This window comes from Rhinatrema bivittatum, unplaced genomic scaffold (genome assembly GCF_901001135.1).
Source record: "Rhinatrema bivittatum unplaced genomic scaffold, aRhiBiv1.1, whole genome shotgun sequence".
Taxonomy (NCBI): Eukaryota; Metazoa; Chordata; class Amphibia; order Gymnophiona; family Rhinatrematidae; genus Rhinatrema; species Rhinatrema bivittatum.
Window position 1 is genome coordinate 43078 of NW_021821139.1, and position 15463 is coordinate 58540.

The 15463-nt window shown below is 46.0% G+C and overlaps 1 protein-coding gene across 1 annotated transcript in view; it reads right to left on the reverse strand.

Moving 5' to 3' along the window:
* Positions 1–7388: 7388 nt before the first annotated feature.
* LOC115082485 (interleukin-11 receptor subunit alpha-like) overlaps positions 7389–15463 on the reverse strand; it is a gene marked incomplete at its 5' end in the record, with an annotated part of 37278 nt that continues 29203 nt past the window's right edge. The window contains 2 exons of the mRNA XM_029586707.1: positions 7389–7557; positions 10625–10704. Coding sequence (XP_029442567.1) covers positions 7541–7557; positions 10625–10704 — 97 coding nt within the window. The remainder of the gene's footprint in view (positions 7558–10624; positions 10705–15463) is intronic.

Genomic DNA, 15463 nt, shown 5'->3' on the forward strand with positions numbered 1-15463 from the left:
CATCTGTTCTTCCTTTGCAGGAGAGAGGCTGCCCGAGTCTTAGAAAGCCTCTGGGCATCTGGTTCCTTTTGCAGGACGGGGCCTGGGAGGATTTTTGTTAGGAAGGAATTTTTGTTTTGTCTCGCGGCTGGAGGTTGCTCTGTGCTTTTCGGAACCGCTGCAGTCGCCCACTGTAGCCCTCAGTTTAAGAGATGCAGTTGCCCATCTGGCACACAGCAGAATTCATGGATATCTATTCAGTGCCATGCTTAGGCGGAGAGAGAAGGAGAAGAGCTACTAATCTAATGCTTACCCAGTGGAAATAGCAAAAGGAGATGCCAAAAGGCACAAGGAGAGGTCAAGATCAAGCAGTGGATTTCAGTTATAGCAAGGAACCTTTCTAATCTGACTCAGCTGCGCTTTCTAGACTTATTTGGCTATCAGACTTAGCCGAGTAAGTGGCATTTTAAGATTGATCGGGATAAATAGTGGGTTTGCTGCTACTCAGCCAGCTCAACTGGAACTTATCTGAATAAGTGCAATACTGTATGTTTTTTTTAATATGCATGCGCATGTTGCTGGGTACATGTACAGTATTTTATAACCTGCATAAATTGTACACGTGCATTTTCATGCACCCATATACATGCATGTACAGTATGGGCCTACGCCCAGGCGTTTGAAAGTTATTCTCCTCACATGAATGGTAATTACCAGAACAGACTGTAGACTGTAGGCAAATACATTGGCATGGGATTTAAAAAAAAATGTTTTTTACACATTCACATAATGTCATCTATTCTGCACAAGTGTGCTCCTTTTTGAAGGGAGCGTAGTTCTATTTTTATTTTAAAAATGAAAAATGTTATAGTGACTCCATAGTAGAAGGGAGGGTTAAATGGGCAGAAATATATTTAGAGAAGAAAGCACGGACAATCATCTATCCTTTGGCAAAGCTACATGACCATATCTCCCACAATGCCTCGAGGTGGAAGTTATAACGCCTGCCGAGCGTAGACAACGGAGGTGCTCCACGTCGTGGTTTTGACCAGCTCCATTGCATGCATGCGCAGAGAGGAAGTTCTTTATGGCTTAGGGGAATCAGGAGATCTCCAGCATGCAACGGAAGGAAAACTAGGGCTGGCTCAGCCTGGAATCATCCGGCGACCCTGATGCAGTCAGCTGACAAATACATAGTACAGTGCTGCACAACCCAGTCCTAGGGGCACCTCCAAGCAGTCGGGTTTTCAGGATATCCAGAATGAATGTGCGTGGGATAGATTTGCAAACACGCAAAGCAGTGCATGGGGTCCCCAGGGCAGGTTTGGGAAGCCCTGAACTAACTAATAATATGGTCACGTTGGTGCTTGCATGAGCACCTTCAGCAAGGTCACACAGAACAGGCGAAGCAGGTTCTCAGGCAGAGGAACCCCCCCGAATGCTCTGAAAGAGGAGCTGAAAAAAACCCCCAAGAGTAGCAGGGCCTGTTTCCAATGAACTGGAGCTGCCAAAACTCTGGCCCTGGCCCACTTCTTAATGAACGCCTACTGTTATTTCCTGGAATTTTTTTTCTTCCCTCGCTTTCGGGCCAGAAAACATACTAAAAAGTCATTGTTTCAAGTTTCCCTGGATCGCATGGCATCTGGATCTGATTTGAAACTTGGGAGCAGATGATGGTGGTGGTGGTCACGCGCCGCATCACTGAGGTGGCCAAGCCTGGTGTGGCAAAGGGGCTAAGACGGTGCAACATGACAAGGAAGGTCCGAGACCACACAAAACACGCATGCCTAGGGAAGGACAGAGAGAAAAGACAAGATGAAACGATCAAAGGAGACGGTGGCAGGAAACATACAAGAAAAAGGAAAGGAAGGTGGGAAATGGAAGACTGAGAGATCAAGAGAAGATAGGGGCAATGGGAAGAAAAATAAAGATTTTTTTTTTTTAAACTTTGGGATGGTTTTGGTAATGTTTCAGTTCTTTCAACACTTCCCTAGTGACAGGGTAAGTTTGAACTCCAGCTCTGAAGAGACTTCAGATGCACGGGCTGGCCAAAAGTGGGGGCGCAAAGTGCAACGGGACTTCTGCTCCCAAGGGCTAAGTTTAAACAGTGGGCAAGGTCCTGCAGTACTTTCAGCACCAGCCTGACCTCCAACCCCCCCCCCCTGCAGAATTTGTGATAAATTATATCCACTATTTCAAGACTGTGCAAAAGTAGTCCACTCTGATACATAAAGTTAAAGGACAAAAAACAAGATGTGGGTGATACCTGCAGCTTTCGACTAAATACTTTCTCATTACCCTCCGGCAGACTTTGCTCCTTTTCGCCAGGTCAGTTTACATTGACTTGAAGGAGCATCATTCTCAAAAGCAGCACAGCAAACTCCTCGGCCCCCTTCCGCACGGGTGCAAGGAGCGACACTTTCTTGGAGATGCTAGACCGCTGAACCCGGTGGTAGATCCTGCTCCCAAGGTCTAAGGGAAATCTCCTCCCCTGGCAGAAGCACTGCTCCCTCAGTAGCGACTGTAACGGGGATCTCCTCGGAACAACCGGGCATGCCAGATATAAAGAAGGTGACAGATTGCTGACCAGGAAGGTGAGTAGACTTGGCAGGGAAAGTCCTCACCTTTCCTTTTTGCTTAGCAGCCATGTTCAGGAAACAAGACAGAGACACGGAGAGAGGTCAGCATCCTCTGCCTGAGCTCGGGCAGCCATCTTGCTCCGCCCCCGACCAAGACTAGTGAAGTTTTAGACTGAAAGATCAAAATGTTGAAACTTAAAATTAGCAGCTGCAGGAGAGCCAAACCAATCACCAGCCCTTATTAACAGATAGATTACGTCAGGATAGTTGGAGAAATGCAAACTTCAGCTGCAGTGTTAGTGGACTTAGTTCGGATGGTAATAAAATGCTGACAATATTGAAGTCTAAGACAGGAAATGATGTAAGGAAGAGAGGGGACGAAAAAAAAAATGTGCAGGTGCCGAGGACTGACCTCGTCAGCTCCCTGGAGAAGCCCCAAAACTGCCCCCATACCACCCTTCCTTCTCAGATCTTAGCTCCATGTTGAACATGTGTACTTGTACTGAAACCACAACATTGTTCCTTAACCCACTCTAAGAGGATCACATCTGAAGAAGAGATCTAGGGAGTTTGGAAAACTCATGTGCAACATTTATGGAAATAGGGTAGACATTTTGGCAGAAGAAGATGGTTTGGCCTACATTTTCTTTGGGCAATTCTTATGTTGATCTCACTAACAGGAATGAGAGCCTGTAAAGGGCCCAATTTCTTTCTTCTCTCTAGAAGCTTTTCTACAGGTAGGGCACCTGTAATCTGTACAGATCCCCGAGATCCTGTTTGCCTGGGAGATGCTAGACTACCCATCTGTCCACACTGGTCATGATTTCTTCTCCTGCAACTGAAGGAGAGTGCAATAACATTATAGCACCAAAAGTAAATGTACTGCAAACAAAAGTGATTATTCTTGAAAGCTCTCACCTTTTAAACATTCATTAGTCCTAGGTGTCATCTCTATCCAACTACTCTGTTGCTTTTCTTTTCACTAATTTGATTTTTGGTGGGCTAATGTGATATGGGAGTTGATGGGGGGCAGATAGTGTGGGGATCCTTGGCCATGGGAGAAGCAAGAGCATAGCTAGAGATCAAGTAGGGCCTCCGGGATTACAGCAGGAAAGGAAAAGGGGCAGATGGGGCAGAATAACAGCAGATAAAGATAAATTCCCTTTCTGGATTCAAAACTGTTCTTATCTGAGAAAAAAAAAAAGCATAAGCGTTGGAGGGCCAGAATACTTGGGTTTTCTTGGAAGAGAGAGATACTGAGGTTTCCAGGGCTGGTTCTCTACAGTGCCAAGAGCTTTTTCACATCTCAGTGCCCAAGCTTGGAAGCCAGGTCCTGCTCCTCCATACTCGAGACTTGCATGGAGTAGTGTCTGGTGTCACTCAGCAAGGAAGATAAAATGTTTTCCACCCTATGCATGCCACTTCAGCCTTTATTTATTGCCCGTCACAGAACAGAGCCTAATAATTGTGATGCCCAAATGAAAAAAAACCCCAAAAAAAACAGATGAATTATTTTCCAGTCACTATGGGCTGCTGTCCAACTCCAGTCCTAGCAGGCAGCTCTGATATTCATGAGGTTATATTTGCATATTTTGGTTATCTGGAAAACGAGACTGGTTTGCGTCTCTTGCAGATAACTCGGTGAGACACGTCTACAGCCCAAATAGGTGGGAACAAAGTCCGAAAAATTCTCTGATTTATTATAGAAGGAGCCCTTGCAGCCATGACACAAACTTTAGGGGGCAGATCTGCTTGAGCGTAAACCCACCTACCCCCAAGTGAATGGGGTACTCTTGGTTTCAACACTGTCAGTGAAGGGCTTGTTGTGCTGACGATACACACAGCTGCGATGATGAGTTGCACAAGTGTATTGTAAGACATCCTCCTGTCATGTATTGTTTAAAATGTAAACCGACTTGATTAGTAATTCTGTTACTGGAAAATCGGTATATAAAATGCTAAATAAATAAATAAGTGCTAAATGTCATCTGGACATCTCAAAGGGTATAAGGGGAGGTGTGGGTAGAGTCAGTGTCATTGTGTTACCAGAGGGGGGGCATAAAGTTCTGATTGTGTTAAATGATAAAGAGTTTTTTTGCCTCTAAATCAAGTGAATAGTATAGGGAAGAAAGGGGTCTGGGATATTGCAGAGGGTTGAGAAAGGGAGCGGTCTAACTTGTAAAAAGGCATTTTCATGTTGGCACAGGGACGTCTACAGCTTTTGAGCTGTCTAGCTGAGGCTGTGACCCCCATTTTGAGGAGGCTGTAATATAATTTCACTTACCTGATTCACAGTGCAGTGGCCCCTAAGGAGGTTTCGTGTCTGACACACGAGTTTTCTACTAATCGACTCCTTCACCGTTTGAAAGAAGCTGGGGGATTGTGAAAGACTGCCAGCACATGGAAAAGGCTGCACACAGAAGCCATGGACTGGGACAGAACAGCAAGTACAAAAGAGTTCGACTATCCAAATTAAGAATATTAGGGGAGCAATTTTCAAAAATTATCTGCATTGAGACAAAGTCCCCCGCGGGTTTCTGTTTTACCCCCAGAATTTGCATCAATTTTGAAAGGGAAGGGATGCACACACTTTCCTATGAAAACTGCCACGGGGTCACAGTATGCAATGGTCACTTGCACCTGCTTTTTCTGTGGGGTAGATTTTGTGCTGGAAAATCTATGCAAAAATATTTGGAAACGCCTTTAGCACGCATGTACCTTTCCTCTCCTGGCTGAAATAGTCCCCCTGGCACGCCTCTTCTCGGTGACGACATGCACACAAATGTTCTGGCTGCATGGAAGGAAGCCAATCGTCAGGCGGCCGATTAACATAGGTAAAACACTTCATACCTGTGTGAAGCTCTCGGGAAAACTGCCTCTAACCAGTTCCAGGATAATAGCTGCTTTGGTACGGCCCTCTACAGGACATATCTAGTTCTGGCAATGCTGTGGTACTGTGCCACGTTCTGGCAATACGCTACCACCTATCTAGTCATGAAACAGTGGCACCGGTCGGTGGGATTTGGTGCACTGAAGTCCGTGGCTCCGGGGGAACAACGTCTTGGTTTTCCAGTGGGATTACTGCAGTTGCACTCTGCCGATGTATCGTTTTCCTTTGAGATTACTGCGGCCACACTGAGCTGAATCGGATTCTTTTCTGGGACTAATACTACAGCCACTCTCTGAATCTGCTGTGCTGAGGGGTCACACTCTGGGTTTGGATGCAGTACATCTGCTTCACCCCTGGGGGGGGGTTACGTTGGGTTTGGTGCACTGAATCTCGTTCTCTTCTGGGATTACCGCAGCCACCCTCTGGGTTTGGGTCTTGCTTTCCCGTGACCATGCTTTGGATCTGTGACACGGAAGTCTGGCTTTTCTGTGCAATTACTGTGTCGCGCTCTACATTTGGTGCACTGAAGCCCGGTTGCCACGTTGGATTACTGCGGTCATGCCACGGATTTGGTGCCATGAAGTCCAGTTTTCCTTTGGGCTTTGGCACACTTTAGCCTCTGCTACAGCCTTATGTAATGGCATGGTGATAGCATGGCAGCGTAACAGATATGGGACACGGCTGCCCTGCAGAAAGAAAAGCTCTAGCAATGCTGGAATGATAGCAGCTTACAAACATTGTTCATTGTGGTCATGCCCATGACTTGGCAGACATGGCGCTCTTTCCAGCAAAGTGTGATTCTTACACAGTCAAGCCCAAAACATAGGTTTGGATAATTTCCTGTAGAAGACGACCTTAAACTGCTATTATTAGCTTGGGATCTATTTAATGTTTGGGTACTTGCCAGGTACTTGTGACTTGGATTGGTTGCTGTTGGAAACAGGATACTGGGCTTGATGGACCTTCAGTCTCACCCAGTATGGCTTATCTTATGCTCTTATATGAGTTCCCCCCCGGCCAATCCCACCTCATTATGAACAGTGCACCTCATTCAAACCAGAGTTATGTCCGGTGAGCCCCTCCCTTCCCTCCATCAACCCAAAGAATAGAACCTTCTAGTCTCAATGCTTGACACAGGCATGTGACCCTATTTTCCCAAAACAGGGTCTAAGCTTGGCCAATTCTTCATTGCATTGCATTAGTCATCTAGGTTTGACTTAGCCCCTGAAGTAGTACACCCTGAGCCTTTTCTGTGTTGCTGACGCAGCAGCATAGTATAGCTTAATGCCCAAAGAGATGTAGGGTCTTTACTGAGGAGATCTTCCTAGGTTTCACAAGGCACTGGATGTCTCACCATAGCGCACAAAGTACTGCCTTGCTACTGTACCTGCATTTCACTATCTCAAAGGTATTCTATTATATAATCTGCCTGTATCGCACATTTTGCTGTAGCTGCCTTACTGATGCTCATGAGGAATTGGCTATATTGCTTTAACTCATGGGATACTGTATATCTGAGCATTTAGCACGCATTACAGACTGCCAAAGAGGGCATCTGATACTGCCAGATAGCAACCAGATCAAACATCCTCTTTATCTTCTCGTGGGCTTCTTACCCAGTCCCCGGGTGACCACAGACGTAAGGCATTAATCAAGCAAACCACTAAAATTGCAGCAAGTGGAATGGCTCGTCAGCTGCCATCGCTGTAGTCTCCTCCTTCCTCCATCCCGTTCCAAGTTAGGAAGACCGTGAGTTTTTCTGAGTGTCAGATAGGACTCCTCTCAGCGCAGCTCCTCACAGCCCTGCCACACGCGGCCTTCATTCTCCCCGTGATTAGCAATTCTCCATCGATGGGGGTGTTACAAGAGGGGCAGGAGCAGGGAGCAGAGTTCCAACGACAGTTCCTAGATTCTGGCCCAGGACAAAGGAAGGGGGGGAAAAAAAAAAAGGAGAAAAATTTCATTTGAGAAGACAGGACTCAGGGTTGGAGCCAAGCTCTATGATTCTCTGGCCAGAAGTCGTGGTGTTGTCCATTTTTCTGTGTAATGTTTTTTTTTAACAGTTGACCCCCATGAGGGCCAACGGTATTCATTATAAAATCTGTGCCTCTGCAGAAAAAAAAACCCAACAACCAGAAAACATGAATTAAGATGCACTGGAGGACTGCAACCAACAAAAGTTCCCCACTATGAGTCCATCCTCTGCCTCCAGCAGCTCACAGCTAGGCTGCTCCCTTAACTATCTCAGACTCAGGTAAAACCCCAGCGCTTCAGTTCATTTCAAATGTGCGTCAAACCAAAAGAAGAAACAGAATGATAGTTCTGAGGTCTAAGACATCGAGGTCTATATTCAGACAACAGTTTGGATAGCAAAATTAGCCGGATAAACTCCGGCTAATGTTGGAATGTTGGACTTAGCCGGCTAAATTCTAGCTATCTAACTTGTTAGCTGACTAGAATTTAGCTGGATAAAGGCTGAATATAGCCAAAAAAAAGCCAATTAGATGGATAACATAAATGGCTTTTTAATATGGACCTCCTATGTCCACAAAAGGAGAAGTGTCTGCTAACTGCACCAACACTAATAAAGTTATAGTTAGTAGGGCATGAAGTGTTTTAACAGATAACCCCAGAGCGTGCTTCAAACATCCCCAGCCTGAAGCTGTGAGGTTTCAGCATCTGAAGGTTCAATGTCTTACGCAAGGGCCCCAGATGAAGTGAGCGGACAACAGAACCAATCTCTTCGGGAGCAGGGCTGTAACCCACACTACACTGTGCTGCCTGCATGCATGACCTGATCGTTCTCTCTGAAGAGGAGTGCTTTAGTATACAAAGACATAAGTATCATTCTTAGGGTTCAGGAGGACAGCTGGTTCCTCTGGGGATGTGCTCCATCCATAGCTAATCACAGGCTTACCAATTTACAGGGTGCTAGATAATCATGGGAATAATGCACAGTGTTTCCATACAATATTACTTAAGCTTTAGCTGAGAGAGAGAGCATGGCATTGCATTGTCAGCCATATTAAGTCTAAACCAGGAATAGTGGTGGCCGCACTAACATTACCATAAAACACCAGTTTCCTGTATGTAGCCAGATCAGTTCAGACTCCTGGGTTTTGCCTCCCCTCCAGCAGATGGAGACAGAAAGTTTTGCTGACACTGCCACATAACATGAGGTGCCACCTGCAGACCATCAGTATTTCTCTGTCTCCAGCAGATGGTGGAGATGAAGAACCTGCAGTCTGTGATGAGTGTAATTTAAAAAAAAAAAAAAAGAAAGGAAAGAAAAAGATATTTAAGATTCTTGGTCCTGGGAAAGCATTTTCAATTTTGTGCCCTTCCATTCGGGCTAGCGACGGCTCCCAGGTGACGGTCATGGTGGCAGTGGCCCCTTGGAGAGATGGCGTCTTGGTTCGCCCATGTATGGACGATTGGCTGATTTAGGCGAAGTCAGAAGCCCTTTGTCAGGACTTGGTGCGTCACCCCCTGAGTTCGCTGGGGTGGATAGTCAGTCTGTCCAAGAGTCATCATTCCCCTACTCAGATCTTGGAATTTCTGGGGCCTGGTTCAACACCAAAGTCGGGAAGGTCTTTCTCACCAAGGAGCGCATTTCCAAGTTGCAAGCACAAGTCCGCGGCTTGTTTGGACAAGCAAGTGCTAAGGTCTGGGATTACTTGCAGGTGCTCGGGTCCATGGCTTCCACCTTGGAGTTGGTTCCCTGGGTTTGCACATATGCGACCTCTTCAGTTGGCGCTGCTGACCCATTGGGACCCATTGTCGGAGCAGTTCCCAGCTTCCACTTACACAGTTAGCCAGGTCCAGCGTCTCGTGGTGGCTTGGTCGGTGCCAGTTGAGGTGGGGAGTGGACCTGGTGGTACCGGACTGGATGATTGTTTACCACCAATGCCAGCCTCTCAGTATGGGGTAGAGTGCGTCAGGATCAGTCTGTCCAGGGGCAGCGGTCGGCGGCGGAAGCAGCGAGGTCCATCAATTGCTTAGAGACGAGAGCGGTGCGATTGGCCCTGCGTGCCTTTTCTTCCTCAGTTGCAGGGGAAACCTGCTACCTTGGCTGAAAGGCATTCTTCTGTATGTGTTTCCCACCATGGCCGCTGGTAGGCAAAGTGTTGCGGCGGATAGAGCTCCATACAGATAACGTGATTCTGGTGGCACCTGAGTGGCCGAGGCGACCTGAAGTGTCTGAAGATTGTCCTAGGTTCTGTTAGTCCTGCACATTTTTTTTTTTGGGGTGGGCATGGTGGTTAAATTTTTTCTCTCTCCTTCTGCTCGTTCGGGGGTGGGGGGGGGGGTGTTATTTCTTGTTGGTATTGCTATGCTTCTTATCTTGGCTTGGGTACTGATCAATACTGATGGACTGCAGGTGGCATCTCAGGTTATGTGGCAGTGTCAGCAAAACTTTCTCTGTCTCCATCTGCTGGAGGGGCAGGCAAAACCCAGGAGTCTGGACTGATCTGGCTACATACAGGAAACTGGTGTTTTATGGTAATGTTAGTGCGGCCACCACTATTCCTGGTTTACACTTAATATGGCTGACAATGCAATGCCATGCTCGCTCTCTCTCAGCTAAAGTTTAAGTAATATTGTATGGAAACACTGTGCATTATTCCCCTGATTATCTAGCACCCTGTAAATTGGTAAGCCTGTGATTAGCTATGGATGTAGCTACATCTGAAGCCTATGGTAAGGCTTCAGATGGAGCACCCTATAATGTGGCATTCCTGTGGTAATACTTGGTATAGTGCAGTGCCCCATACAGTTACGCTCGGGATCTTTCCCATTAAAGCACTGTATTGTTTGTGGTAATAGCACGTGTTTAAACACACGGCACTACACACTACACACAGTTCCTCTAGTTGGTTACTGATTTGGTTCACTCCAGAACCACGGAAATGCACACAGCATGCCATACGGTGGGTCTCCCAGACGTGCAGAACAGGTCCTGCCGGCAGGTAACACATGCAAACCTGAAAGCATTACTAATGTAAGTTTCAGGGCTTGCCCCACGCAAGGACCGTACGGGACAGCAACAGGTAAAGCAATGCCTGTGGCTGTGAGACCCTCTGGTGCTAAACGGCATCCGGTGGCACTAGGGCCACCCCTCTGGCACCACGCTTTGCATAGTTCATGCTTGCAATTCTAACAGCCTGGTACTTACTCGGCAACGCCTTCATGTGCACCCCTGAAATAAAGTTATGATTCTTCATCTGTTCTTTTCCCTTTCTTCTCACGCGTACCCTGCAATCACAAAGTGAAGAGCGTTAGAGCCTGGCGGCTGAGTGCTGGTGCTGTGCACTGCCACGCAGAGGGGACTTCATCTTACATTCCTGGCTTAGGCCTTCTGCTCCCAGAGCTGGCCGTGACCAGAGATGCTGCAGAAGCAGCGCTTGCGGGGGGAAGGGAGTCATAGCCACCATGCAACGGCCACACCTTGTAGCTGGATTTAAGGCCCCCTGCTTGTAGGGTTCTGTGAGGAGATATATAAAAATAAAAAAAAAAATCCCCGGGTGGTTGTCCGTTTTATTTATTTATTTACAATTTAGAGGCCGCTTATAGAAAGCGTAAAACACTCGTATCGAGAATGAAGGCTCTTGGCACCAATGACTGAGCTGGAAGTACAAAAGGAGGAAAAAAAACCCGAAAACAAATGAACATTACCCAGGGACCAGAGGGACCCTCGCCATTCTGCCCTGGTGGTGGTGGTGCCTAGAACTACTCCCAGATTAAAACCGGAACGCATGCCCAGGGGATGCGTTCTGAAGATGGTGGGAGACCAGGAGAAGTCCGATGGGCAGCAAAGTGCATTTAAGTTTTGTTTGAACCCTCACGAAGCAGTGTCTTTAATGAAAACCATCAAGTCTAGAGGGCGTGAATAAAGTGGAGACATTCAAACACTGCACGGAGCGGCAGTAGCCACAGCGGCATTCACGGAGCGGGATGCCAGTGGCCAGTAGTTGGTGTTCCACCTTCACGGAGCGGAAGGATGGAGGGCTGCTATTTCCAAAAATAAACAAAACAAAAAATAAAAAACAGGGGTGGGTAAGAGTATGGGGCAAGGGGGTGGCCTGCTTGTTGCAGCGGTTGCTACCCCCAATTGAGCTGGATGTTCACTTGGATGAAGATTCAAAGCTGCTCTCTAAATTGGGTGGAGGGGAATTAGGGCTGGAGGGTACTGGAAGCCAATAGTAACAGGTGGGAGAGAGAAAAAGGGAAAAAAATGGATAAAGTGCGTAGCTTGCTGGGCAGACTTGATGGGCCATTTGGTCTTCTTCTGCCGTCATTTCTATGTTTCTATGTTTCTATGAAACATTGAACAATGTCGGGGCTGGGTTTTTTGGGTTTTGAGACACATTTGGAAGATTTAAGGGGGTTTCTGCTTTTTGTCTCAAGAATATTCACAAACGATTTTGGATTGATAATATATAACGAAGTTGCTATTATACTTTTATTACTGCAAAGCGTTATAAGGTATATGAGCGATAAGACCGGATGACCTGGGTTGAGGTTTACTCTGACTGGCTTGCTGACACCTTTATAACTAAACATTGAGGTATTGCTGTTCACTTATTGGAATATCTTGTTCCCTTTTTGTCTCTTTTGATGGTCATTTTGGAACAATAATTTACTCTTCTTCGGCTTGCATGTTAACCTGTGGGTGGGCCAGGTATAACCCTTTAATCTGCCAGTCTGGAGTATTTCTCTCTCCCCTAGTCTTTTGAATATGGAGTTGTTGGTTTTTTTTTCTTCCTTTTTGTTATTCAGAACAGATCAGCTTCCAAGCAAGTACACATTTTGATAAAAGCATTAAAGAAAAAAAAAAAAAAGAAATGCACAGAAATCAAGGACCAGATTTTGGAAAGAAAGCACAAAATAGTAAAGTTTTTAACAAGACAACATTGAGACACAGCCATTCCGCCACATTCTTCTCCCATTCTCTGCCTAGGAGTCCCCCAACTCTTGTTATAATGGTGCATTTAATCTTTCCATTGCCTGTGTGAATTCACTCAAGATTGGAAGAGAAAGGTGTCCTATTTAAAAAAAAAAAAAAAAAAAAAAAGGGAGGGCCTTGCTGTGTAAAGGCGTGACATCGTTATCCGTAAAGGCATCAACTATAAGGTAATGATGTGCTCCTTCAATTATTTACAGACCACATGCTTAATTAACACACAGCCAGCATGAGCCCTCCTGAAATGTCTTGTTGCTGGACAGCAGTGATTTTACAGACAAGGTGACACTGCCCTTCATACACCATGTACACTTCAGGAACACTTGCACCTTATAGAAGCAGGCCGGTATTAAATAAAAGGGACTTTATAAAAGGACCACGTTGATACTATTGCTTCCAAGCTTATTCTGCAAGCTTCACCCAGCGAGTCCGATTGTCAGGCTCTCCCCCGCAAGAAGCAAGCATGAGACTTATGTTTACACACCCGTCAGCATATGCAGACGCGCTCATGCACAGCCACCGCACGTGTCCCCAACGCCAGAGCAGCTGGATGAGGTCTGACCAGCAGGTTGGGACCCACTGCCGGGTGTCATGTGTGATATGAAACGGGAGAAAGGCTGTGCAGAGGGTCTCGAGATCTCCCTTTGCCATTGTTAGAAGATGAGTCCTACAACCACAAAATGTATTTTCCAAGGGGGGGGGGGGGGGGGTGTGCAGCGCCTGCATTTTCTCTCATTTCCTGCATGGACGTACACAGAAAGCTTTGGATGCTGAGCTTGCGCAACACACAAAAAACATAACCCGCTTGGAAAATGCCAGTGATCTGCCCATATTTTTCTTGGATGCATTTTGCTGGCAGAAGGCTTATGGAAAGACGTCTGGTTTTTATATGAAACTGACATACACTCTCTAAAATCCAGCAACAAATTGGGATATTTCATTTTGGAGCTGCGTGCTCAGGCCATTGCGGCAGCAATGCGACATCCTTCCCGTGGTGGTGCACATACCACAGACTGAAGAAAGCGTTTGCACTTGAAGCTGGGTCCCACATGGTAGAAAACAACAGGGTGACGAGCTGGCTCCAGTTTTCCAGGATAGGCTCATCCACTCCTGGTTTTACCCCCACAGCATGTGTGCACTTGGAACCCTGCTTTTCTTAAAACAATCTGAAGAGTGCACGCCAGAGGTTAAAACCAGGACTGGAGCAGAGGGAAAGAAATGGAGCCAGCTGATCACGCTAAAATTATATCAAGCTGGTTTTTGAACCTAGTTTATGCAAACTAGATTCTCACAGATCAGTGAGAATAGACAGAAATTCGCCACTGCAGACTGCCCTTGGTGGGTGTGTGGTGGGGATGGGAGCCAGAGCATCACTGCCCTATATCAAGGCTTCCCAAACCTGTCCTGGTGGCCTCGCAGTCAGACAGGTTTCCACGGTGAATATGCAGAAGATAAATCTACATGCTTTGGAGACCCAGCAAAGGAAAATTTATCACAGGCTTGTTCATTGTGGATTCCCTGGAAACTCGAAATCCAAATCCACTAACAATCATTCTGCTGGTTTCAGATTCTGGACAGGTTCTATCAGTGGCTCTGATCCTCAGAGGATATGGATCTCTTTAGGGCTACAGAGCACGTCAGGTCTTTAGCATTTCCCATGTTGCAGTGCTGATGCGGTATTATTTCAGTCCCAGTGCAGTCTGGTAAGGAATATCCTTACTAGGTTCTCCATGTTACATGTTAAGGATTCTGGATCGATCCCCAACTCAACCTCAAAAAACTCATCACCATTAAAACAAAACAGGCTTCCTCAAACTTTCTATCCTCAAACACCTCAAACCCTTACTTAACCAATCCAACTTCAGAACCATTCTCCAATCTTTGATATTCTCAGGTATCAACTACTGCAACTCCCTCTTGATAGGTCTGCCAAAATCAACTTTACACCCTCTTCAAATTCTACAAAACGCCACTGCTCGAATCGTCACCGGCCTGAAAAGAACTGACTATATCTCACCCGTACTAAAAGACCTACATTGGCTCCCCATTGAAAAAAGAATAGAATACAAAACACTAACAATTATACACAACGCAATACACCACAATGACTACGATTGCTTCAACTCCCTAATCCAAATTCACCAACCCCATCGATGCACAAGATCAACCAACAAAACACGACTCGAAATCCCACCAGTCAACTCTGCCAAACTAACCACCACCAGAAAAAGAGAGTTCTCAATAGCCGGACCCCAACTCTGGAACTCCCTTCCACCCAACCTCCGGACTCAAAACAACACCATTCTGTTCAAAAAATCACTCAAAACATGGCTCTTCAAACAAGCTTATAAAGATGGGATTGGATAAACCAACATTTACGACAACTACAGCAGTTCCCCTACCATTTTCCTCCCCTTCCACTCTAATCCCTTCCCTTCTCCTCTAATACCTCCCACCACCCCTGTCACAATCTATCTTAACTCCCCCCAAACACCCTCTCACTCTTTACCCCCTCTGAACCATGTGTTAACTGATGTTTCTAACACCCTCTCCTGACTCACTACTGTTTATTTTTCTCTCTCCTTATTAAGATCTTTTCCACAGTTTATATCCAACCGTTGCACTTAAGTTGATCAACCGATTTCAATACACATCTCCGTCATAAACTCTCACGTTAAAGTTGCTATTTTTGACTGTTAATGTATCTCGTTCATATTATATGTTAAATGTTACATGTTAAATGTTAAAGTTGTTATTTGATTGCTACTGTATCTCGTTGTTAAAAATGTAAACTGGAGTGAAGGCCCTCACCAATACTTCGGTATATAAAAACCTATAAATAAATAAATAAATAAAAATGTTCCACCAAAGGACTTTATTGAAGATGACAATGTTTAGTGAGTGGGTTGTACCATTTGCTTCGGCTTCCTCCACAGGAGGGGCTTCAATGGATCAGTTCTGAGGCTTCATATTAGTGTTCCGAAATAAATTTCTGGGGAGTTTAGCTTGGAGCTTCGAGAGGGAGGTAGTCAGCCTTTTGGAAGGGGAGGT